The sequence below is a fragment of the Suncus etruscus genome, chromosome 5, assembly GCF_024139225.1.
Source record: "Suncus etruscus isolate mSunEtr1 chromosome 5, mSunEtr1.pri.cur, whole genome shotgun sequence".
In the NCBI taxonomy this organism is placed as follows: domain Eukaryota; kingdom Metazoa; phylum Chordata; class Mammalia; order Eulipotyphla; family Soricidae; genus Suncus; species Suncus etruscus.
Genome location: NC_064852.1, coordinates 123,604,609 through 123,630,554, shown reverse-complemented (window position 1 = coordinate 123,630,554; position 25,946 = coordinate 123,604,609). Strand labels below are relative to the sequence as shown.

Here is a 25,946-nt window from a genome sequence, read left to right as displayed (position 1 = left end):
TGCATGTACAATATAAACATTCCATATATTAAGTTACAAACCACAGTCTCACACTGGAGTCTATTTCAAACTTCCAATTCAGTCCAAGTGAGTCAAAAAGGAAAGTGCTAACAGAGTAAATCTGATACAAGTTCATGAGGATTGGGCAATGAGTCATCAAATCGGAATCTTTTAGAAACCATACTGCTCTCCTCTGGAATATTCTCTTTGTCTTCTCGGTCACCGCACATTCCATTACAAGAGGATCTGGAAGTCTTGTCTTCAGCAGATCTTATTGTATGGTCCTGAATTTGAGAGGAACCACAGGTTTCTTCAGGGTGAAACAAGTTTTCAAAGTCCCACTGCTGTAGCCAAGAATGGGAAAGGCAGATTTCTGCTGTTGGCCTTTTCCTTTGGGAAAAAAAAGAAAGTGCCACAAAAAGTTAAGAACTAAAAAGTCAAGCTTCCAAATGTCAACTGTTCAATGTATAATTGACTTTTTATTTATAAAAATAAAATTTTATTGATTTATCAGTATATTTAATATATGTATTTAATATATTTTATATATTTATAAATAAACATATGCTCATAGCACAAAATCCAAAAAATACAGAAGTTGGATAGGAAAATAGAAGTACTTAGGTACATTTTATTTGAATAGCAACAGCAGCTAAATTTTTATTTTATCATGCAGTTCACTGATCAGACTGCCTAGTCCCCAAGTTCAGGAATATATACTAGCCTCACAAATCAAAACTAGTAAAATGAAACAGTCTGTGGGCTTTGGAGAAAACAAGTGAAAGGAAAATATATCTACACCACTTTCTAGGAGTAAAATCTGAAAAATAAAGGTTACTCTTCAATGATGTTTACCCCACATTTAAATTTTAATTTGTAATTTCTACTATGAAATAAATTTGGTCAAATATAACAGAATTTGAGAATAAAGGAAAATACAGATAACTTAAAGTTTACTACCATTATCCTTATAGCATATGTCCTTAGTCTCTATTTTTAGGTTAGATTTTTTTCTTTTTTTATACAGTAAATATTGTTTAATTTTTTCATTAATTACTTCAAATATGCTATGACAATATAGGACTCATTTTCACACTAACTTGTGCTTAAAAAGACATTCACCAAATAAAGCAAATACAAGTTAATGTAGAAGGTAATTTGCAAGAAATGTTTTTCAACAAAGATACACTATTATAATCATTTGGGTCTTCTGTAACTTATACAATAATTTCATATTTTTCCTTTATTTTTAGAATGTCTATTACAGTAGATTGCATATGATAGAAGTTCAGTGTAGGGCCCGGAGAGATAGCACAGTGGCGTTTGCCTTGCAAGCAGCAGATGCAGGACCAAAGGTGGTTGGTTTGAATCCCGGTGTCCCATATGGTCCCCCGTGCCTGCCAGGAGCTAGTTCTGAGCAGACAGCCAGGAGTCACCCCTGAGCACAGCCGGGTGTGGCTCAAAAACCAAAAAAAAAAAAAAAAAAAAAAAAAGAAGTTCAGTGTAATAAATTAGATTTTTCTGATTAAAAAAAAAAAAAAAATATATATATAGGGAGCCGGAGAGATAGTATGGAGGTAAGGCATGTTTGCCTTTCATGCAGAAGGATGGTGGTTCAAATCCCAGCATCCCATATGGTCCCACATGCCTGCCAGAGGCGATTTCTGAGCATAGAGCCAGGAGTAACCCCTGAGCGCTGCTGGGTGTGACCCAAAAACCAAATATATACATATATATAATGTGTTCATTACAGAAAAAATTGTATCTAGAGTAAAAAGTTCTTTCGAAAGTCAAAAACTGCTCATAACCAGAAAGAACTACAAAATTAATAGTCTTCCTACTAAATCACCAAAAATATTCAGAAGAAAGCCAAAAAGTTTGTTCAGTTTTGTATTAAGCAATATAAAATAACTAAATCTGTATTTTCCCCCTTTAAATGAGAGGGAACTTCCAGTCAGTAAAGTAGTTGTCAGAGATGCAAGACCTCACTGATAACATACCCAAGACCTTCAGTCCATGAAATGAAATCATCACTTCTACAATACGTGTAATCAGGACATTGAAAGTGAAATATAGTAAGAATGAAAACAGGGCTGGTTCTGAATAAAGAAAATCAGCAATTTTTTATTCCTGCTTTGAAGTTGCCAATGAATGAGGTAAAATCCAAGTCAAAGTTTCAAGTCCCTTCAGCATGTGGTCAAAGAAAACCTGATGCTTAAAGAATTAATAGTCAGCAATTTGAAACTGTTACATAATTGTCAATAATTCACTATAAAGTTTTGTAAACCTCCTATTTTGAATTATTAGGGGAATATCAAGATTATTAAATTGAAGAAAAAAATAACCCAAAATCTTTTCTTCATTTCAAAATTTCCTGTTGTTTATTTTGTCTTCTATGTATAAAAATTTTAGAATTGTTCATTATCTTTTTATGCCCTCTATTCCCATCCTACTTGGTACCTAACTGTACAATTCTAATAATTTCATACATTTTAGGATGTATCTTCTTTTGATTTCCTTTTTGCATCACACCTCGTGGTGGTCAGAATTATTTCTGTCTTTATGCTCAAGGATTGGTCTGCCCATGTTCAGGGACCATGTGTGTTGCTGGGGTTCAAATCACTTTCTGCACTCTGTGAGCCACAGTGCATTAGTCCCTGTGCTATCTCTCTGGTTCCAAAATGTATTATTCTTAATAGACAGAGGTTATCTTTGTAATAGTAGTCAAAGAAATTATTACTACTTACTCTGGATTTTTTACTAAAAGACTCTGGATAAAGTCTGTAGCCAGCTGTGAAACTGAAGAAAAAATTTCTTCTGAATAATCTACATTAACTTGAGAAATGTTGAGGTATGTTTCTTGATTATCTTCTCCCACAAATGGTGATGTATGAGTTAACAACATATATGCTATCACACCAACATTCCTAAAAAACAAATATACATACCCTTAAATCATTTATATCAAAATGTTACTCAACTTATTTTGGGGGCTTAAAACTTGTACAGAGAAATTATAGGTGCTTTGAAAAGTTCCCGTACTGTAAAAACTAAATACTTGTGTTATCTAAGTCTGCCTTATAAGAAAAAAATAAGAGGAAAGCATATTTACAGTATATTTTAAAATTATGCATTAATTATATATTATTTAACCTATTCTATTCCCTTTCACATGGATACCTATGATTGAAGTCAAAAAGTTGCAGACTTTTCCAAAAGATGTCAAATGACACAGCAATGACCAAAAAAGAATCTGCAAAGTTGGTAAAGGACTACATTCGGCATGCAGAAAATTTTTTTTCATTGCAATGCTACAAAACTTTTCAGATCTTTAAATATGTTAAATATCAAAAACCTGGTGCAATAGAATCAGGGGAAAAAAGGCAACATATGCATATCATATGTCCCTGTCCCCATTTAACCACAAGACACCTTTTCCGTGACCAACTGGCAGTTCCAAGGAACAATGGTAATAAGAACCATTTATCACTTTTGGAGTTTGTTCTCTACTGTGTTTCCAACTAAATTTCCAGTATCAATTCCAGTTCTACAGCTTGTGATATTCTCTCTGTGCTGACCTCATAAACTCACAAAACCCTATTGATCAGCTTGCAATATACTCCAGTGATGAACTTACAAATAACTGTTTGCAGAACTCAAATATGTTTTCTACTTAGTAGATATCTTCCTAATTTTTTGAGAGCTTCATCAGATATATTTGGTCTAATACATGCCTCCTTGACTCTCCTAGATTTACTAGGAATTTTACCATTATGAAAGAATGTGCATTCAAGTACCACAATCATTTTGATTCTTTTACTAGACCAAGTCTCCAAGAGATTATTTAAAAAGATGGGACAAATGCATGTTTTCCTATGATGTGATAGTGGTACTTTCTAATTTTGAGATTTTAGACACTTGACCATGCTGTGACTCAGTTTCCCTTTCTATAATCTGGACAAAAATATAAGCTATCTTCAAGTTGCCATGTAGATTGAGCATGAAAGGAACCACTCATCGTGTTTGGCACTATCAATGTTACCCATCATATTATTCTATATTAACTTTGTTTTGGGGCCACACCCTGCATCACTCAGGAGTTACTCTTGGCTCTGCACTCAGGAATCATTCTTTGCAAGCTTGGGAGACCATATGCGATGCCAGTAAACAAACCCCAGTCAGCTTCGTGCAAGGCAAATGCCCTACAAATGCCCTGGAGTGCTAGTACTCCAGCCCCACTTAAAGATTTTTAAAGAACTTTACTATTTACATTGGGAATCAGAGAAAAATACCCAACTTTTCTTTTTCTTTTCTGATTTTGGGGTCATACCTACTAGTACTCATGGGGTACTTCCGGCTGTCATACTCGCTGCGTCCTCCCAAGCCGGGACATCTGGTCTACCCCAGGACCGAGGACCAGAGCCATGAAGTCCCATGTCTTGGGACAAGACAACCCGCGAGCCCCAGGACAACTGGTCAACTTGAGTTGACCCGGTGAGTGAGGGACATCTGGTCGACCCCGGTTCGGGGAGGTGTTAGTCCTGGCAACATTAAGGAGGCAATGCAGTACAGAGGACTAAACCTGGCATACTAAGTTGTGCTCAGCCTGCTGAGCTCCTTTCACTCTAGCTCTGAGATCACCCAAATAATTTTGTTTGATTTTTGGACCACATCCAGCAGTGCTCAGTGGTTAGCTCCTGACTCTGTGCTCAGGAATCACTCCTGGAGGAATCAGGGTACCAAAAGGGATGCCAAGAATGGAACCCGGGTTGGCTAACTACAAGACAAATGCCCTACCCACTGTGCTACAGCCCTAGCCCCACTTTCTAACTTTAAAAGAAAGCATTTAACTAACAAAAATCTTACCACATATCTGTTGCTGTGGTAATAGGATCATAGTTTAGGATTTCAGGAGCTGAAACAGAAAATAAAATTTAAATTCAGTATTGACAACTTTAAAAACACAAATATCTTTCATCAAAACTAGATTTAACTTTAAAGAACAAGTAATATAAGTACCAATTGAGCATTTTATTAATTATCTATGACTGGATATTTAAGCAATCATTAGCTAAATAATATCTATTTGAATTGTTTTATTAGGTTACTAGTTTTTTTTTTTTTCAGAGTAAAACATTTACTTCAAAGTATGCTTTAGATTTACAAGTAGATTATGTATCTCTCTTAAATAAAAAACCTAATTCCCTAAGCAAGTTCTTACTATTCCCCCTCTGTCAACATTTTTTTTAAATGTACAAAATAAATTTTCTACAATTCCTAAAAATGATCATATACATCAAATTATTAGAATACAAAGTGGAACTTAAAAGTCAAAATTAACATTATATCATTCTTATTTCATAATTTCTCCATAAAGAAATTACTTCTTAAAGGCTAACATTTTTGTTACAACTTTATACTATCATCTCAAATATATCACCTACAACCTTCTCCTATTTATGAATTATCTAGAATTTCTTCTATTTTTTAGCTAGGACACTTCTGCCCTGATTAGCTTTAAAAAGTTAGTGATTTGATTTCCATTTTAGGATATGTCAGCTACTTATTATGAGCAGCATCTTTTTGTGTTTAGTCATGTTCTTTAGTGCCGGTCTCACTATAAACAACAAAACAAAAGTTTATCACCTTAAAATAAAATACCCTTAAATACAAATATATGCTACTTCATGTAACATACACATCTTTTAATATGCATGATCTAATCAGTGGGTTTCATACAACATTCCTACATTATCTAACTAGATCTTTCTTTATTCTTTTGATGATACTACTTAAAACCCCACATTTTAAAAGCAGAAGCAACACAACAAACAGCAAGAAGCACTGCTAACAATTCCTGGAAAATCAGAATATTTGTCTTGTAAACAGCTTTGGACTTGGGACCAGGACAGAAGTAGATGTGACATCCAATTACTCAACTCCAAAGGCAGTCAGAAGAATTAGGTCAGCTTTCAGTTTTCTTATTTTTCCATGTTCCTGTTTCCTAACTCAAGTTTAACCCGTCATCCTTAAATGCAAGAAAGTTCTATACACAAACACTCAACTTTTGGGGGAGGAGTGGGAGAGGGGAGCCTCTGAAGTAGTACTCAGGAGGCTGAGGGCCACCCTAAGCAATTCTTGTCCAACAAGGCCCTGGGTTCACTGCACAGACCTGAGGCTGTGATACTGGAGATGTTCCAGACACCTATGCAGAGTTGAGGACCTAGCAACATTGGGCTGCAACGGGCAATGGACCCCACATGGGAGGCCATGTGTAACCATATATTAAATCCACCTTGGGTACAACGTACTATTTTCTCGCACTGAAACATTAAGCTGGTAAATTTATGTTGAATACTCTATAGCAGTGGTCCTCAAACTTTTTAAACAGAAGGTCAGTTCATTGTCCCTCAGATTGTTGGAAGGCCAGATTATAGTAAAAACAAAAACTATGAGCAAATTCCTATTCACAATGCATATATCTTATTTTGAAGTGAAAAAACAAAATGGGAACAAATACAATATGTGGTCCGCAGGCCATAGTTTGAGGACCACTGCTCTATAGAGTACTGCAAATTAATCGATAATTCAAAGTATTGTAGTAAATGAGCCAAATATAGTCTGACATTACTATAAAATACATCTTTATAGAAGTCTCATTTATTTAACAAATTTCAAAATGGTCAAGAAATAAAAGGAGGGGCCAGAGAGATAGCATACGGTAAGGTGTTTGTCTTGCATGCAGCTGACCCAGGAGGAACCTGGGTCTATTCCCGGCATCTCATATGGGCCCCCAGCCTGGCAGGGGCAACTTCTCAGGGCAGAGCCAGGGCTAATCCCTGAGCACCACAGGGTGTGGTCCAAAAACCAAACAATCAATCGATAAAGTAAAAATAAATAAATAAATAAATAAATAAATAAATAAATAAATAAATAAATAAATAAATAAATAAATAAAAGGAACTTCTTACCTAAGTATTCTGGTGTTCCCATGATTTCCCGAAGTTCATAAGCATTTCCTATTTTCCGAGACATTCCAAAATCAACAATTTTGATGTCCCCAAGAGGGTATATGCTGCTCAATAATATATTCTGAGGCTAAACAAAGCAAAAATTTATAATTAATGTTCAACAGTAAAATAATGCAAGTAAAATAAAATACAATTGTCATATTAAAGACAAATAAACTGGACTTATTGTTTAGCTGTTATACATTTTATTGTTATTCCTCAAATATGTATATAATTGATACTGAAGAACTTTATATTCACCTATAAATCAAGTAAAAATACTAAAAGAGGATTCTTGGTTTGGATAAAAAGAAGTTAGATGGATACACTGATAGACTGGATAGCTGGTTATGACAGAGAATAGCATTAATAAAACTGAAAATCTTAATTCTTCCCAGTATAAAACCCAAGGAGCCTTTGCAATAGAGATGACTCTTTAGGCTGACTTAATGTTAGCCTTTAGAAGTCATATCTCTTTGGAGAAATTATGGCTGTGGCTCATAATCATCAGAATATGACAGCTATAAACATGCTCTGGGAATAATAACATGAAGGGGGGGAGCACTACAATTTCAGGAACAAGGTTCACCTGGAGTGAACTCTGTGATGGCTCATATCAAACACCTGTGATGACTCTGGACTTGTTCCAAGGTTTTAGCTTAAGTGTGAAGACAAAAGGCTGGATAGGCTGCACAGAATTTGTGTCCTTTATCTTCTAGAACTACAGGTGACTTGGCTATAACTACTGCAGACTAGTTACAAAGTCCACTATCTCAGTCATAATCCATATGCTTGTCAAGTGGCTTATAGTTAGAACTACTTCTGCAAGATTCTTCTACAAATTCAATCCACATGCTGCACTCAAAGTCTCTGAGAATCTGTCTTTTAACTTTGTGAATAATCTAAGTATGCCAATTATGATGTTGAAGAGACTATAATAGACAAAGTTAATGTAATGAGTTCTAATATAAGCCAGAGGCCTTGTTTGGCAATGCCCAATTTTTGTCAACTCTGACTTTGAATGCTGTGCAATGCTATATAACAGGCTTTGTTTTAGCAAAAAAAAAAAAAAAAAAAAATGACCCACCAGAAAGCTGGTGAGATCTTGACTAGCCTACATTTACCAGTGCTACTTTTCTAGTGTCTTATCAGTACAGGACATGATAGGGGGCATGTGAGTGAGACCATTCCTCCTATATGGTGGGGGAGGCAGACAACACAGAAGAACAGACTTTTTTTCTGAAAATAAAAAAGAGGGAGAAAGAGGAAAAGAAAGAAAGCTTAATTTGATATCTACACATTTAACATTTTTTCATGACATCTAAAGGGCATATAATTTTCAGTTGAAAAAATATATGAAAAATATGAAATGCAGAGAGCTAGTCTGGCTTATAAGCAGAGATGTGACTGGCTATTATTATAAAAATGTACATCATAGAGGCCAAAATATTAAACATGGAGACTAAAAAAAAAGAAAAATTCGATGTTTAAAACAAAGATATGAATTCAGAATTTAAGGTCTTTTGAAGATTGTAGAGAAAAGATAAGGAAAAGCTTTCTAATAGATAAGGCTAACGTGATTTCCAAGGCGTGGGCCACAAGGTGATGAGGTTGGGCCAGGGAACAGCACAGGGGAGACCAAAACATGAAAGCCCTGAAAGAGGAATATTAAAAAAGTAATGAAATAAATACCAGTAGGAAATGTATCTTCCGAGATGCAGGTCAGAATCAACAGGGAGAGAGTTTTCTAGGGTAAGAATGACCAGGATGTGGTTATAAGAGAAGGATGAAGTTGAATGACTGTAGGATTACAACAGAGAAGAGTGATGACTTTTTAGTGTCTGGTGACTCATCTGAGCTGTTCATACACAGTTTTCTCCTCTCTACTAATTCTATAATCTGTGCATGGAACACAGAGGTAAGCAAAACACCCCGAGTGCTGCCTCGATGTTGAGAGCCAAAGGTTGTTTCCTCTTAAGATCAGCTAGCAATGAAGCTTACCAAGAACAGAGAAGGCAAAGGAGCCACATGACTTAAAATCACACGTTACCTTACCTTGAGATCAAGGTGGACGATGTTATTCTGATGCAGATAACAAACTCCTTCAAGTATTTGTTTAATGAGTCTGATAATGTCACTTTCAGAGACCATTTCAGCCACCTCGGGTAAACATAGGTTGAAGATTTCTCCACCAGCAGCACTGGAATAAATTCAAATAATGCAGACTTGAAAAATTATTGACCTTGAACTGGAAAAACAGCTTAACAGGCTGAGCATATGCTTTGCAATCAGGAGGCCCAGGTTCAATCCACAGTACCACATTGTCCAAGAGCCCTCCCTGCACTGGACAGAGGTGGGAGCACCACTGGATCTGAGCCTCAAACAAAAAATCACTGATCTAAAATGACAACTTTTATGTAGTAAGGTCTGTTAAGTAAAAGACATACAGCTATCTAAACTGTAGCATGTGTCTGTATATGTCCAGACATATACAAACATTTAAGGATTTAGGCAGGGATGTGGAACTGTGAGAGATTGAAAAACTCTTTACAGAAAAAAGAAAATAACAAAAGTAGCCTGAGTATTAGTACTTGAAGACATATAATGGTAAATTGGTTTATAATTTTAGAATAGTAGAATCTGCCTCAACACTGCAATAGAAATAATAGCTAACAAAATGAGCAGAGAGAATGCTATGCTTTCTGTAGATATAATGGTATTTGAGCTATCTGACAGTTATGTAAACTAGATGAGTAATCCCACTCCTGATAAAAAATAAAAACAAATGCAAAAATGTTAAGCTACTTGGAGTTGTACAGTAAACAAATGACAAGAATCTGAATTTGAAGAATCTGTGATCCTGACTTATAGCTACACTACAACTTTGAATACTTGGGACCAGAATTCAAAGCCAAGTTTTAAGAATATGGATAAATGTAAAGTGAAAAATTCCTAGGCTTGGAATACAATTTTTGACATGTAAGCCATAAGTATGCTGTTTGCAACATTCAAGCTTAAGGCCAGTAATGCATATAAGGTTCCCCATCAATAAAGTGAAGATATCACTGAACTTGATGGATTTTGACTTGGGGGAACAAAAATATAGTAAGATCTGTTTTTACATTATTTTGAAAATGAGAGAATTCTTCATCCATATCATGAAGTACATTTGGAAATAGTTCAGGTCATACAAACTACAAACCCCATGTGATATAAAATGGGAAGTCACTCTAGAAAATACAATTAGTTTTACTTCTCAGCTTATCATTGTATCCATGACACTGAGAATAGTGTCTGGAATACAGAAAGCTGTATCTGTGAATGAATGAAATGAATGATGGAAAAGTCAATCATTCAAAACAGCTGAAAATAACTCTTGGTGACCACCAGGAGGATGAAACATGCCATAGCTCTCAGGAGTCATGAGGAGAAAATAATCAAGGGTCATCTCAAAGCTGAGTGACCCTCAGGTGTTCTATCAGAGACAATGTTCAGCAGCCATGAGGACTTGCTCCTTTATATCTCTCCGACATTGAGGAAATGACCCTGTGGTGGCTGAAAATCCCATTGTGCATACAGCTCACTTCAATACCCTTCAACTAGAGAACACCCAGAAAATTCCAACGAATTGCTTATGACACCTGTAATATCTCTAAAGATTACATGATCAACACAATCTGAATGAAAAGGTTTTATGTTGCTAAAAAAAATCTCTAGTAATGAATGCCAATCATAACACAAAATTTCATATTCACCTCAAAAATTATGCCACTTATGAAGAGTTACAATACAGATGGTTCTTCAGGTAGGCCCAACATGTACTTGAGAGCCCTGCTAGAGTTCTCCTAAGGAAAGGGAGACTCCACACAGCCTGCAGTGACCTTCAATCCTTCTCTTTCTAGGGAGATAGTTTGCTTTCCATGGAAAGAATTCCCTCGAAACAAAGTCTTAATATATTCCTGCAAAGATACTGCAGCTAAAATTACTTATAATCATAGAATGACTTCTTTGATAGGTACTTCAAAAACCCTGCACTCATTGTTTTAATTTTTTAATTTTGGGGGGAATGTTTGAGTCACACCTGGTGATAGTCAGGACTTATTTCTGAATCTACACTTAGGAATCACTCCTGGGAGTGCTCAGGGGATGATATAAAATCTAGGAATCAAACCCAGGTCAATGTGTATAAGGCAAGACCCTAACCACTGTATTATCACTCTGGCCCACCCTGTACTATTTTAAAATTTAAAACAAAACACTAAGGAAAAGCCCCAAACTGAGAACAAATATAAACAAATTTATAAGATTTAAGAGTTGGAATAAGATGTTTGTTCAAGAACCTACTAACATTGGACTGCCTAGGTAACATTCTGGTTCTCACACTACCCAGCTACCTGTCTGTCTATTATTTATATTCTATCTACCATCTGTCTGTTTTGGCAACATAATAATACATAATAAAGAGAAATTCTACTATACAGTGAAACTCAAGATAGATAAACCATATACAGTACAGAGCATAAAAGATACTATACAGATCAAGGCAGATTATAGTTAGAACAATATCTGTCATGTGTTAAATATTTGATAAATATTAAAAAAACTGATCAACATTAGTTATTTTGAGTCAACAAAGATGAATTTCAAAAATACACAATATACAGATTTTTCTGAATATGGTGGGCGGGCGGGCTTCTTTTTAGGATTATGTTTTGAAAGCAATTTTATTCAATTTTTTAAGGATTTGTGGGTTGGGTCTATACTTAGTAGTGTACTTCTGGCCTCGCGCTCAAGGATCACTCCTGGCAGTGATCAGGGGAACATATACAGTGCTAGGGTTCAAACTGGGGTCAGAGGGCTGGAACAAAAGTATAGTAGATAGAGTATTTGCCTTGCACGTGGTCAAGCCAGGTTCAATTCATGACACCACAAGTTGTCCTCTGAGCCCTCCAGGAGTGATCTCTGAATGAAGAGTCAGGAGGAAGCCCTGGACACCACTGAATATGGCCCCCAAACGAAACCAAAATCAAAAACTAGGGTTCATCCTGTGCAAGGCAAACACCCTGTATTATCTCTCTGGTCCTTGAAGATAATTTTGAAATCCTTTGCTAAAGGAAAAGTCATTTTTAGAAATATGATATTATATAAACATGACCTATAATACTATATACAAGACAGCCAATTTTTTGGTCTTAGGAATCAAACTCAGGGTCTCATGCAAGCCAAGTGCTTAACTCTTTTACTACTGAGCCACATTCCTAGTCCCCTCTATATATTCTTAATTTTTTTTTAAAAAGTTTATATTCTCATGGGGCCGGAGCGGTGGTGCAAACGGTAGGGTGTTTGCCTTGCAGGTGCTAACCCTAGGACAGACTGTGGTTCCATTCTCCGACGTCTCATATAGTCCCTAAGTCAGTACCAATTTCTGAGCACATAGCCAAAAGTAACCCCTCAGCGTCACCGGGTGTGGCCCAAAAAGCAAAAAAAAAAAAAAAAAAAAAGTTTATATTCTTAGTTTTTAATGTTTCATATGCATGGGCATAAAAAGCAATTTTAATATGCAGTAACAGTACTTACACTTTACATACAATTTCTATTCCTGTACCTTTTAAAATTAATGAACAGAAATAAATTTTATAGCCTTCCACACAATTTAAGGTGTTTTTTAAAAACTGATTCAATAACAAGGTAAAAAAAAAATGCTATCAGACTATTTTTCCTTCTAGTTTGGCAAGCTGCCCAACAGTCTTTTGAAGAATTGTTGCAATTTTCCACAAAAGGGACACAGGAAAAACTATGGGAAATGGAAAATTTAAAAAGATTAAAGGAAAGAACAGATAACACCGTAAAACAGAAGTGGGGAGACACTGGAAACAGTGTGTAAGAAAAATAGACATTTTGTAAAAGCTGCCAATAAGAGCAGCAACAGAGAAGAAACATCTCATCCATGTGGTGGGAAGCCACTAGAAGACATTTTCACAGCCCTGTAAGGCAGATTCTGCTACAGCAACGGCCGCTACTGAGGGACACAAAGAGACAAACTTAGAAATCTGTCCATGTGCTTATCATATATGTACTGGTTTGTATGTAACTTGATAAATTACTGATAATGCTATATAAAATTCTATGCTAGAGATAAAATTTATGGATTAAATGTGCATTATTTTATCCATATATATATATATAAAACCTAGATTTGCATTTAACTTTTTTAGCTTTATGAAGTACAGTTTAAAAATTAATAGGGAAGGACTGGAGAGATAGCATGGAAGTAGAGCATTTGCCTTGCATGCAGAAGGACTGTGGTTCGAATCCCGGTATCCCATATGGCCCCCTGAGCCTGCCAGGAGGGATTTCTGAGCATAGAGCCAGGAGTAACCCCTGAGCACTGCCGGGTGTGACCCAAAAACAAAAAAAAAAAAAAATTAATAGGGAAAGTGCATTCTATTTTGGAATCACCCAGATCTCTACCAGGGCTGTGATTCCTTTCATTTTGTGGGTTCCCTTTTCTTGTTCTTCTCTCAGATTTTCACAATTTTCACTAGTTATTTTCAAAGATAACTAGTAGGAAAGCAGGAAGCATCTTTGAAGGTCCCCCCCACTAATATAATAAAAATAGACTTAACGCATAAAAGAATAAATTAAGAGTATTTTCATATCCAAAATGACAGACTTTCCTGGTTTCTAAAATAGTAAAGATTTTCCGTGAAACAGGGGTCAGAGTGACAGCACAGCAGGGAGGGCATTTGCCTTGCATGCAGCCAATCTGGATTCCATCTCCAGCATCCTGTATGATCCCCTGAGCCTGCCAGAGTGATTTCTGAGCACAGAGCTAGGAATGACTGCTGAGCACCAATAAGTGTGGCCCAAAAACAAACAAACAACAATAAAAAGATTTTTCAGTAAAAATAAGTAATATCTCCTTTACCTATAAAATATAATCAGAGTTGTCTATTAGCATAATAAATGATTTTAAATTATTTAAAGTTATTTTAATGTTTAATATAAAAGTATCTTGAAATTTTATTTCTATGCTAACCAGAAGAAATCAAGTTCATAAAATTGGAAAAAGTAAAAGTTTTCTTACAATATTTTCCTGTCTCTAGGAAACAGAAAACACCTGTCTCCCTTTTTGCAGGATTGTTTTAATAATAAATGAAATACAGAGAAAGCACTTATCATAGACCCTGAAATAGACAGTAAATGCCCTCCCTATATAAATTGCTGTTGAGATTATGATTAGATTAAAATATACTCTTTAGATATTAACTTGATCTCATTCTGAAAGGAGATACTTTCTATTCTGAATGTTTTGTCCATGCTCTTTCTTTACAGGGTTCATAATATTTATTCAAATATATTTAACAGGCACAGGTCAGAGTGATAGTACAGTGCATAGGGCATTTGCTTTGTGCATGATACGTCAAATCCCTGCACTACATGTGATACTTCAAAAACAATGAGACTGTCTACTTCCTGTATCTTGGTTTCCAAATGCCACTCACTACATAAAAGAAACCAGAACTCTTGAAGAGATGGCTGGTAATAGACAGAGGGAAGGAAATATTTAAGATGACCCTGGAAATATTGGTGTGCCATAAAGTAAAAGTCTACAAAAAGAATGAAGATCATAAAAAAGAGAGAGAAAGTAATGTAAAATAGCACTCTGGATAAATTTAGGATGACAAATAGAAATTATTTAACTTATTCATTAAAAAATTGATCTTGTGATATTTTAAAAGGAAAAGGAGAGGTCATTCTTATAGAAAAATGTGGGTTTAATAAGTAAAGAACAAAAAATGGTAGATCTTGAAAAAAGTCCATCCTTATCATGCATTAAAGCTTTCTCTTGTGCACTGTTGTTGCTACCAGGAGAACCCCCACCAGAAACTGTGTGAAAGTGAATATCTACTTATTCTGAAAACTTAGTATTCCATTATTGTTTCTACAAAATTTCACATACTTCAAAGAAGCATATGCCACTCAAGCAGATACATTTTTCAAAGGTCAGCTAAAGAATAAATCAAGATGCATCTCTAAAAATGAAATCATACTGGTAACATCCTGGGGTTTCTGAAATTCTAATTTATTTCAACTGTGCTCTGGCATACCTTAATGGCTATCTTGATCTTCTGGTAAACATACATAGTATTTACTTTCAAATAAACTAATTGCCAGCTTAACACTTTGTAAAATAGTAATTTTCATTTACATGTTGACTGCAGGCAACATATTTTTTTCAGAAAAATATAATTCTGGCACATATAAATATAAGCAAATGCATTTTGTATTTTGTAAAATAGTAATTTTCATTTACATGTTGACTCCAGGCAACATATTTTTTCAGGAAAATATAATTCTGACACATATAAATATAGCCAAATGTATTTTCCCTTAAAAGATCTGAATACTAATATTGGGCTATTAAATTTTTATTTTCAAAAATGCAATGGTCAAGGTTATCCACTATAAATGCTACATTTATAATGCTACTAATTATATATATTATATATAGTTTATTATAGTTTGAATGTTCTTCAACTCTTTATTACAAAATATTTACTTTATTAATATTCAGAACCCAAAACATACTGAACATAAATTTAGATGATTCGGGTTCCAAAGCGATAGCACAGTAGGTTGGGAATTTGCCTTGCATGTGGCTGACCCGGGTTCAATCCCTGGGATCTCATCTGATCCCCTGAGCCTGCCAGAAATAATTTCTTAGCATGGAGCCAGGAGTAACACCTGAGTGCCAACAAATATGGGCCCCCAAAATAAAAATTTAAATGATCTTGTTATTACTGTTGTTCAAGCATGTATTGTATAAATCTAAATAAATCATACTTGTAATACATGGAACAAAGGCATTATTAAGAAATTAAAACTTTGGTTAGAACACCTAGACCTGATAATGAATACTTTTCAAAGATTTTCTGTAAGAGTTATATTTTATTTCTAATTGATACAATTCCCAATAATGTTCTGTACATCAAATAATACTGAATAAATTCATTTCTTTAATAAATTGTACAAGATATATACATGGAATTTTATCTTTCTATTCTCATTGGATAATTTCCAATATATGAACAAAATATAGGAATGATCTTAGTTTTACATAATTGTTGATTGATTTGCAGGAATTCTATCAATTTTCTGTCCTACTAGTAATAAAAGTATGCTCATTTCATTTCACAATACTCCCCAAACATTATATATCATTTGTTTAACTGAGTTAGTTTTTATGTACTATGTGTGAGGATGTACATTTAACCTGTGGAAATATTTTCACATATATTACTAACAATAAACTAATATCCTAATTTTTATTAGCAGAAATCTTTGTATTTTTATCATTCTTATTCATATTTCAAATCAGCTTACCCTTTAAATTAAAATAGGTACTATAAATTTGTGTGGCTTTATGAAAGTATATACTTACTATTCTAATACCAAAATTATTTCACTGGTGTTTTCATAGACTTCATGAAGATTAATCACATGAGGACAGGACTTTGCCAACTCAAGAACAGCAATCTCGTGTAGAATTTCTGCTCGACAATCCTGTCCTCTTCTTCTTTTCTTAAGAAATTTTGCAGCATATTCTTGGCCAGTAGATTTTGATATACATTGTCTAACCACAGCAAATTTTCCTCTAGAGAAAAAATGAAAAAAAAAAAAATGACTTTAACCTTCGCAGAGAAAATGATATTAGGTTTAAGACAGATAACTGTTTCTCCTACAACATTTCAGTTCTTTCAACATTAAAGTCATTAATAATTTAACTCTGTACTTTTTTTTTATTCTGTCAGCTATAAGCCCCAAACTGACCAGCCAGCGCTGTCTTCCAAAGAAGATTACTCTGCCAAGGCCACAAGCCAGTTTATATAGGGAGAGTATGAGGGGGTTTCAGCTTCTGATGATCTTTCAGACAATTAGCTGTTGTCTAGGGTACTTTCCTACCGCTCCCTCATGTCCTTTCCAGATAGGCTGCTTTGTATGGACAAGTATCTTGGGAAAGTATTAATGGAAACTTAGGCTCAAGAAAGAGAATCCTAAGAGGTCTACAGCATGCCACCCTTTACAAAATGGCATCCCTTACCCCATTCAGAACCTAGGGTCTCACATTTCTTTCTCTTCTTATGGACCTGAGTCAAATCCTTGTAAGTCTGTACTCTTAACTAAATCAAATACATGACATTTTATAAAATTTATAGTAATGTATATATAATATGTAAATAGAAAATGTAATAATTAGATTTTGTTATATTTTATAAGATTATATTTATACTTCACTATTAATATATGTCCGATAGTACACTACAAAACAACCCTAAATACTACAATTATGTTTCCAGACCCCAAAAGGATGTGTGCTATTTCCAAAAATAATACTCAAAATGGGACATTACAATAATTTCTAATCAAAATCATTTTCTTTCAAATATAAAAATTATAAATAAATGCAAAATTGGATACATAATTTTTAAGTGTAATAACTTTGCCTTGTATTGCCACTTTGAGTTTTGGGATTAGTATCACAGCTTACTATTTTTATCGATAGATCTTAATTAGTATTGCTCAAGCTATGAAGTTAATAACAGATACCAAAGAAAGATCTCTATGGCTTATCAAAAATAGCCAGAGAATTTCTTGATCAACTAAGAAAATGACTAGAAACAGCTAAATATAAATCCATGTGTTAGGTCATTTTAGGCATAAGTATGAGTTTAGTGTTCTAAAATATTAAGTGTTCAGCAGCTCAGCCAAAATGTGAGAACACAGGCAAGTATGTATATTCTAAGCTTATAGTCACCCAAAATCCATGTTTCTAAAGACTGAAAACCTACTCTGAATTTAGAATATTAAAAAAAAAAAAATCAGAACTACTGACTTGTCTACCCAGAAAAAAGCCTGCATATTTCTTTTGTTTCACAAAGGGTTTTGCTATTTCACAGCTTGTCCATAAACCTTCTGTGCCTGAATCTAGAAGATCCAAAGGGAAAAATCCATTTGTTCTCTAGGAACTAAACAATAAGTTATAAATAAAGTATCTTCAGAGAGTAGCTTTTTTGTTTGTTTCTTTCTCTTCAAATACACATCTAATACAGCCAATCAGGAGCTTATAAAGGAAAAGCTATTTTTTTTAATACACTTGGAATTTGAGGTAGAAGTATGGGTGGGGACAAAGTCCACAGTTTGGTTTTACTTTACTTGCTGTACTCAAGAACCAGATTCATGAATATTCTCATTCTTCATTTCAAATTGTCTCCAGAGTAGATGACAAAGAACACTGAAAATTGGACTCGAGAAATAGTATAGCAGGTAGGGCACTTGCTTGTAAGCAGCTGAACCAGGTTTGATCCCGTGGCAGCCCAGATGGTCCCCAGAGCCATGCAGGGGATTCTGCAGAGCCAGGAGTAACCCTTGAGCATCATCAGTGTCCCCCCCAAAAAAAAATAATAATAAATACACAATGAAGGAAAACATTGAAAAAGAAACTAAAAAAAAAAAAAATAGATAGCTACAGATATTTTCAACAAAAAAAAAAGGTGGCCAAACTATAATTTCACTTTTCTGATTGATAAAAATATACATCAACTCAGTAAATTTGTCTGCCAAAAAGTGAAGAAACTAAAAAAAAAAAAAATAGATAGCTACAGATATTTTCAACAAAAAAAAAAAAAAAAAAAAAGGTGGCCAAACTATAATTTCACTTTTCTGATTGATAAAAATATACATCAACTCAGTAAATTTGTCTGCCAAAAGTGATTCTCTCAAAAGAAGTTTTCAATTATGACTTGAGGGCAGTTTAATTCTTTGTTTGGTTTTGGGGAAATTTATGGTGATATTTAGAGCTCACTTCTCTGTTCCCAAGGGTCATTCCTGGCAGTGCTTATGGGAGATCAAACACATTACCTACTACCTACTATTCTGGATTTATCTCTAGTCAAGAGAAGATTTTACTGGAGGATAGTATCTCATTCTAAGCAAAAGCATAGCAAATTGGGGGCCGGGCGGTGGCGCTAAAGGTAAGGTGCGCCTGCCTTGCTTGCGCTAGCCTTGGACGGACCGCGGTTCGATCCCCCGGTGTCCCATATGGTCCCCCAAGCCAGGAGCAACTTCTGAGCGCATAGCCAGGAGTAACCCCTGAGCGTTACCGGGTGTGGCCCAAAAACCAAAAAAAAAAAAAAAAAGCATAGCAAATTGATGCATTTCAAAGAGCACAGAAAAGTCAATCATTTCATTAGTCTAAAGTCCCACTTACACTTACATGTTCTGTAGATGTTATTTGTGTTTATTTTAACATAAATTGGGGGTGGGTGGTTCCAAGAGATGCTTTAGGGACTTAATTGCCCCAACCTGAGATTCCTGGTCAACGAGGCTGATAGTTCAAAGCAAGTGCTTTTAGATGCTAACTAATTGAATCCTGTGATGGCAGGAATTCCAGGACACCCAAGCAGTATCTGGGAGACTGCAAAGGCATACTTGTAAGTATTGATAGTCTCTAGAGATGCACCAGGCAGTGCTCAGGGGGCAGTGGTGTCAGGAATCAAACAATTCCAGATCAAACTAATTTATTCTAACTGCTGTATTATTTCCCACCACATTATATTATGTATTTGGAGCACCAATCAGATTAAGTGATCCATGAAAAACTCATATACGAAACTGAATTCCTAACTTTTTCTACCACCATCAAAAAGTCCTCTCTTACAATAGGTTTTTGTCATTATTGCTTCAGTTTGGGGGCATAATGGTAATGTTCAGGGTCTATTCTTGGCTCTGTGCTTAAGAGTTATTCCAGTGTTTGGCGGGGAACAATATGTGGTGCCAGAGATCAAACTGGGGCTAGATGCACGCAAGGCAAATGCCTTACACTATGGTACTCCTTTCTAGTCCCAGTTTTAAAAGTTTTTTTTAATAATTTAAGATAATTTAATCACCATGAAAGAAACTAGTATGAACAACAAAAAATGTAGCGTTGGTAACTGAGATTTATTGTTCTGAAATCATTTGTATCAGATTTAAAATGTATTCTTTCCTCTACATGAATAAAAGACAGAAAACTGTAAAAAGAAAAAAAGAATCATCATGGGAGCCAGAGAGATAACATAGAGGTAGGGCATTTGCCTTGCATGCAGAAGGACGGTGGTTCAAATCCCGGCATCCCATATGGTCCCTTGAGCCTGCCAGGAACAATTTCTGAGCACAAAGCCAGGAGTAACCCCTGAGCGCTGCCGGGTGTGACCCAAAACTCAAAAAAAAAATCATCATGAAATAGTTACAATGACTGAGTTTCAATCATACAATGAGAATACTCATACTTTCCCCAGTGCACATTTCCTGCCATCAATGTCCACAGATTCCCCCCCCACACACACACACACACTTCACTCTTCCTGGCCAGCCTCTATGACAGACAAGTTTTAATATTTTTATAATGCAATGTCACAAAGAAAAACAATTTTTACTTATATATCGACTCAAAAGTTATCAAGACAGAAAGCTTTTTATTTTATGAAGACATCCACTTTGTGCACTTGGAAAAATACTAGTAAAAAAAAAAAACTGCCCACCAAAAATATTTATGACAATTTTATTTGGATGTGTGTTTTTGTTTTGTTTTGTTTTTGGGGGGACCACACTTGGCAATGCTCTCCAGTTACTCCTGATTCTGCACTGAAGAATCACCCCTGGTGGGTGGGTGGTGGGGGGAGGCCATATGGGATACCATGGATCGAACCCACATCTGTGAAAAGGTGTTTGTGTGTTCCACAATCCCCAGAGAGGGAGAGGGATCCCCATGCCCCAAGTCCAGGAGAATAAGAAAGCAGGTCCAGCAGCAATTCCGACGCAGGAAATAATCCACACACAGAATAGCAGGCCAGAAACTTATATCACAAGCTGTTCACCCACAAGCCAGTCACTCCACCACGTGGAACCATGAGCCAAGATGGCAGCTTTCCCTACAGGCCTCCAAAGCAACCTTTATTGGAAAAACAAAGCCCACCCCCAAGAGGGAGGGGAAAAAGCCAGATGTAAAGGCGATGAGGAAACATTTTTTTAACATGTAAACCAAAGGAACCAATGGAGAGACTTCTAATTAGAAGGCAATATGAGAACCAATCCAGAGGCCTCTACCAACATACATCAGTCACATGTAAGACAAATGCACTATCAGCTATATTACTGCTTCAGCCCCTGTATGTAGTTTTATGATTATACCCCCCAGAATTTTTTCAAAAACAAAAAAAAAATAAAATAAAAACACTTTTTGTCAAACATTCCTGGATATATTCAAAAGGATTTCTTAACACAGTCTCCATTAATCCATTAATCAAGGCAACAAATTAATCACCGAGTACTATGTGGTGTTAAGTACAAAATCTAGATTTTGCTTCTTTCCTACTCCACTTCCTCCTCCTTCCTCCCTTTCCTCTTCCTCCTCCACTTCCTTCTCCTTCCTCCTTTTCCTCTTCCTCCTCCACCCCGAGGGGAAAAAAAAAGAAAATAAATAAATAAAAAAAAAAAAAAAAAAAATCTAGATTTTGGTAGTTCACATATCAAAGGAACTGAAATATCTGCTGAATTAATGCAAAGATAAGATGACTATGGTACCATATACTGTGCTATTTTTGTATGCTGTAATGAAAGCATTTACTTTTTTAAATAAAAAAGATTGAGATTCCACTAAAATCTTACATATTCATTAAATACGGTTAAATTTGGTAAACATTTTTCTGGGCTAGAAAGAAAGCTGAGGTGTCAGGGATACATGTGGAAAGCCCTGGATTCTATCCTTAGCTTTCAGAAATGGTCCCCAAAGTATTGCTTGGGTCCCTGTCTTCAAAAACAAACAAAATACAATTTTGATTTATATTTAAAATGCTGGTTGTGTTTTAGAAGTATCAAAACTGATATGGTTTTGAATATATCAAGTTTGAACAAATAAGTTCCTATATCAAGTTTCACAGGAACAACTTAAAAAATTAAAACCTATAAGTGGTAATATTTCATAACCTAAAAAGGCAAGGCTGAGCAGCTTTCCCAGCAGTGCAGAGGTCTGGTAGCTCCCCATCTGCATTCTAGAGGAGACAAGAAAATGTGAGAGGAGGGGGGAGGGCAGGCCACAAAGGAAGCTGACGTTTATTTCGGCATCTGCCTCACCCTGCAAACCACAAGTCCTGTGAAACTTTGACTCCCTCGGGGGAAGGGAGGATAAACCTTAGCAAACATGTTAAAAAACAGAAGCGAAGTCGAGTTTTTTGAGAAGAGTAAAATGGAGCTGCAAAGTTTTATCTATTTTCTTTCTGTTTGCTAAAGAAAAAGTTCTGAAACATCTAATTTAAAAAGTCATTTTGAAAGAGAACTTGGTTCTGAACCACTTACTAGAATTATCATCTATACATAGCATGTTTCAAAATGCTTAAGTCTCAGGGGAAACAAGACTATACTAATCGCCATTTTTTTTTCAAAAGTATTGCATATTAAAATTGGAATAATTGAGAGTAAGTTCTTAGCCAATGGAATGTCATGTTCTTTAATCACTGATGCTGACTAATTAGATCAATATTTATTATGTGAGTCATTAGAATTGTCCTTTTTTAAATGCTAGGTTTTTCTTTCATGAAGAGATTAGAAACTGGCATATTAGAAACAATGTACAAATCACATTCTTCCATGAGTTTTGGCTCTAAAAATATTGATTCAAGATTACTATTTATTCTGGTACCTTGGTATAAAACAATCTAGAATTGTTTCTATTACCTTCTCCAAAGCTTAAGTTCTCCAAAACTCTCAAAGAAAATATTTTATAGTCTGTAAAGATGTGGCCAAGTGGTTAAGGTGATGGACTAGAAAATATGTTATAGACTTTAGACAACCCATAATATCCCTTATTTTACAAAGTTAATTTAGCAAACTAATATCAATTCACCCATCAAAACAGTAACTTAAAAACCATAAAAGAAAGCCCTCTACAAAAAAAAAGGCAGAGAGATAGCACAGCGGTAGGGCATTTGCCTTGCACATGGCCCAACCAGGATGGACCTGGGTTCGATTCTCAGCATCCCATATGGTCCCCTGAGCCTAATGAGCACAGAGCCAGGAATAATCCCTGAGTGCTCCCAGGTATAGCCCAAAACAACCAAGAAAAGACAAAGCCCTCTACTATATGTAGTGCCTACTTGAATGGGTATATATGTGCTGCATATGTCATTATTTGCTCATAATTACTTTCCAAATATTTTGCTGTATAAGAAAACTTGAACACATCTAGTCTACTCACTTTCTCGTTCTAAAGAAAAGGCAATTGCTCAATTATGCAGATCATAAATTAAGCTGCAAAGTAAAAGACTTGAATTCTGGGTTAGTTTTTATTAATAGACTATATAATACACATTTGATATGAAATTAGAAAGATACCTTCTAATGGAATATTAGAGTACCTCAATAAAATTGTTGTATTCCAGATGTTAGCAATATTATGGCTATTGCAGATCCCCTTCATTTTAATCCTGCTAATGAAAATGACAAAAGTGGCCCAAAAGAGAGAATCAAAGAGGACTGGCTAGATCATATGGTAAGCAGTTAAAGAGACTGGCAATGATGATCATAGTCTATGAAAGACTTGCATACATCGATCCCACTACAAAAGAACAGCTAGAACTGGAGTGACAGCACAGTGTGTGGGCCTTGTACAACCTGGATTCAACCTTCTGGTCCCCAGAACCCTGGCAGGAGAGATCCCTAAGTACAGAGCCAGGAGCAAGTCCTGAGCACTGCAGAGTGTGACCTAAAAACCTACCCTTCCCCCGCAAAAAGGAGAACTATTCACTGAGTAAATATTAGCAGAATAAAAAGCAGAACTTTGGGTGGCTATGAGGAACCTGCCCACAAGGTAGAACTCATTCTAAGATGGTGAGATTCTCATCACTGACAGACACATTCAAAACAAGCCAGCATCTAAGAGGCAGAAGTAAGGCACTTGCCTAGCATGAAGCAGACTCAGGTTCAAAATCCTAACATCACAGACTGGTGTTCGGCAAGCACTACCAGGAGTGATCCCTAACCCCTGAGCATTGCTGCCTGTGGCCCAAACACAATTCCCACCTACTAAATTATATTTATAAAGTATAAATGTAGGGATGTTGGAGAGATAGTACAGCCAGTAAGGCTGCCTCACTTGTAGTCAACGAAACACCTGAGCAATGCCAGGAGTGATACCTGAGTCAGGAATAAGTCAAATTATATAGAACACTTGGCTTCTGGAGTTCTTACAGTATAAATATTCTGTGACTATTGAAAGTGAGTGTGAGGCAATGAAAAGTAAGCTTATTTCCTGCTCTAATGAAAAAAAAGCCTTAGAACTAAAGATTTAGAACTAAACATTTCTTTAAAATGTTTACGTAGGTTTTGATAGTATATATTTTAATGTACCATTAAAAAGCCCAAATAGTTGGCACATTAAGTGTGCAAGAAATTCAGAAATATAGTATCATATTCAAACTTAATCAAATGAAGTAGATGTTATCATCCTTATTTTGTAAGGGACAAAAGAAAAAGAAAAAGTAGAACTTGCCTTTCTCTTCACACAAAAGGCCAAGGGCCAAATTATTTTCTTGGTTGTCAGTATTTTTATATTGAAAAAATATTTAAAAGTATACTTGATTCAAGAGTATTATTATTTACTCTGATACCTTGGTGTAAAACAATTTAATCCAAAGATAAAAATGAATTTTATTGTTTTACCCTGGATCTATCAATACACAATAAATTTGATAAAAATATTTATCTCCAGGACTAAAATCAAACTGTAGAAACTGCCATTAACTGTCTTTAAGGGTAAAAAGATGCTTTATATATGTAATAGAGATACCTTAAATAGGTTAGTATATCTTTTTTCACGTTACTATATACTAAAATAGTAGAGCTAAATATGCTTTACTTGCTCAGGTTGTTTGCTGGGTAAGAAATTTAAACTTTGATTAAATCAAAATCAATTAACAAAGTATATGTTATAGGATTTTACTTAGAGAACATGCATTGTTTATTAACTAAGAGTTCATTTGAATTGTTTGACTTAAAGAAGAAGAGCAAGAGACTACCTATATTTTAACCCAGCAAAAGATCCCAATTTTTATTGAATAAAAATATCTGGCACTACAATAAGACTTTAGAAATATTAGTGTAATTCCCTCAAGTATCTGTTCATACCCACATTTGAAACGTGAAAACCATAGAAATGGAACTGAGATCACCAAGTTCATAAACAGCAGAGTGTGTGTGGATGTAGAAACGCTAATTTGTTCTGCTAAGCTACCTGTTCCCATATCAGTCTCAGATAAGAACTGATTCCTCTGATGGTGCTAAAGGCCGGGGCAGACATTACTATACAAATTCACTGATTCTCCCAAGGTCTGATCTTTATAGCATTTAAATCTAGACCCTGGATAACAAGTGCAGAGATCATGAGATCATGATTGCTTTCTAATTGTTGTTCAAGAATGATCAAGTGAGGTTTTTTGGGGGGGTGTCTTTTGGGGGAGATTGGGGGTTGAGGACTAGCCCCTGGCAGGACTCAGGGGTACTATATCAGATACTGGGGATTGAATCCAAGTTGCCAAGGCAAATATCATACCTGTTGTACTATTACTCCAGCTCCATCAAGTTAATTTTATAGAAATATAGAAATCCAAAATATAAATGTAAACAGCATTATATATATATTTATATAACTTAAACAGTATATGTCATCAAGTTATCTTACCTTCCTAACTCCTTAGATGAAAGTGTATAAAAATTATTAAAGTTTTCCATTTTCAGTGGAGTTTGGGGAGTTGTAGTTAATAAGCCTGAAATACTTCGACAATCAAATCTTCTCCGTGACATCTTAGATGATTCCCAGGTAGACTTCTTAAGTCACTTGTT

The 25,946-nt window shown here is 35.3% G+C and overlaps 1 protein-coding gene across 1 annotated transcript; it reads right to left on the bottom strand.

Moving 5' to 3' along the window:
• On the bottom strand, positions 1-25,946 carry STK17B (serine/threonine kinase 17b). The gene is made up of 7 exons (XM_049773280.1): positions 25,786-25,946; positions 16,456-16,668; positions 9,066-9,210; positions 6,972-7,098; positions 4,867-4,915; positions 2,748-2,927; positions 1-390 (listed from the first exon to the last, which is right to left on the bottom strand). The coding sequence occupies exons 1-7, from the start codon at positions 25,905-25,907 to the stop codon at positions 108-110; spliced, it is 1,119 nt and encodes a 372-aa protein (XP_049629237.1). The 5' UTR covers positions 25,908-25,946; the 3' UTR covers positions 1-107.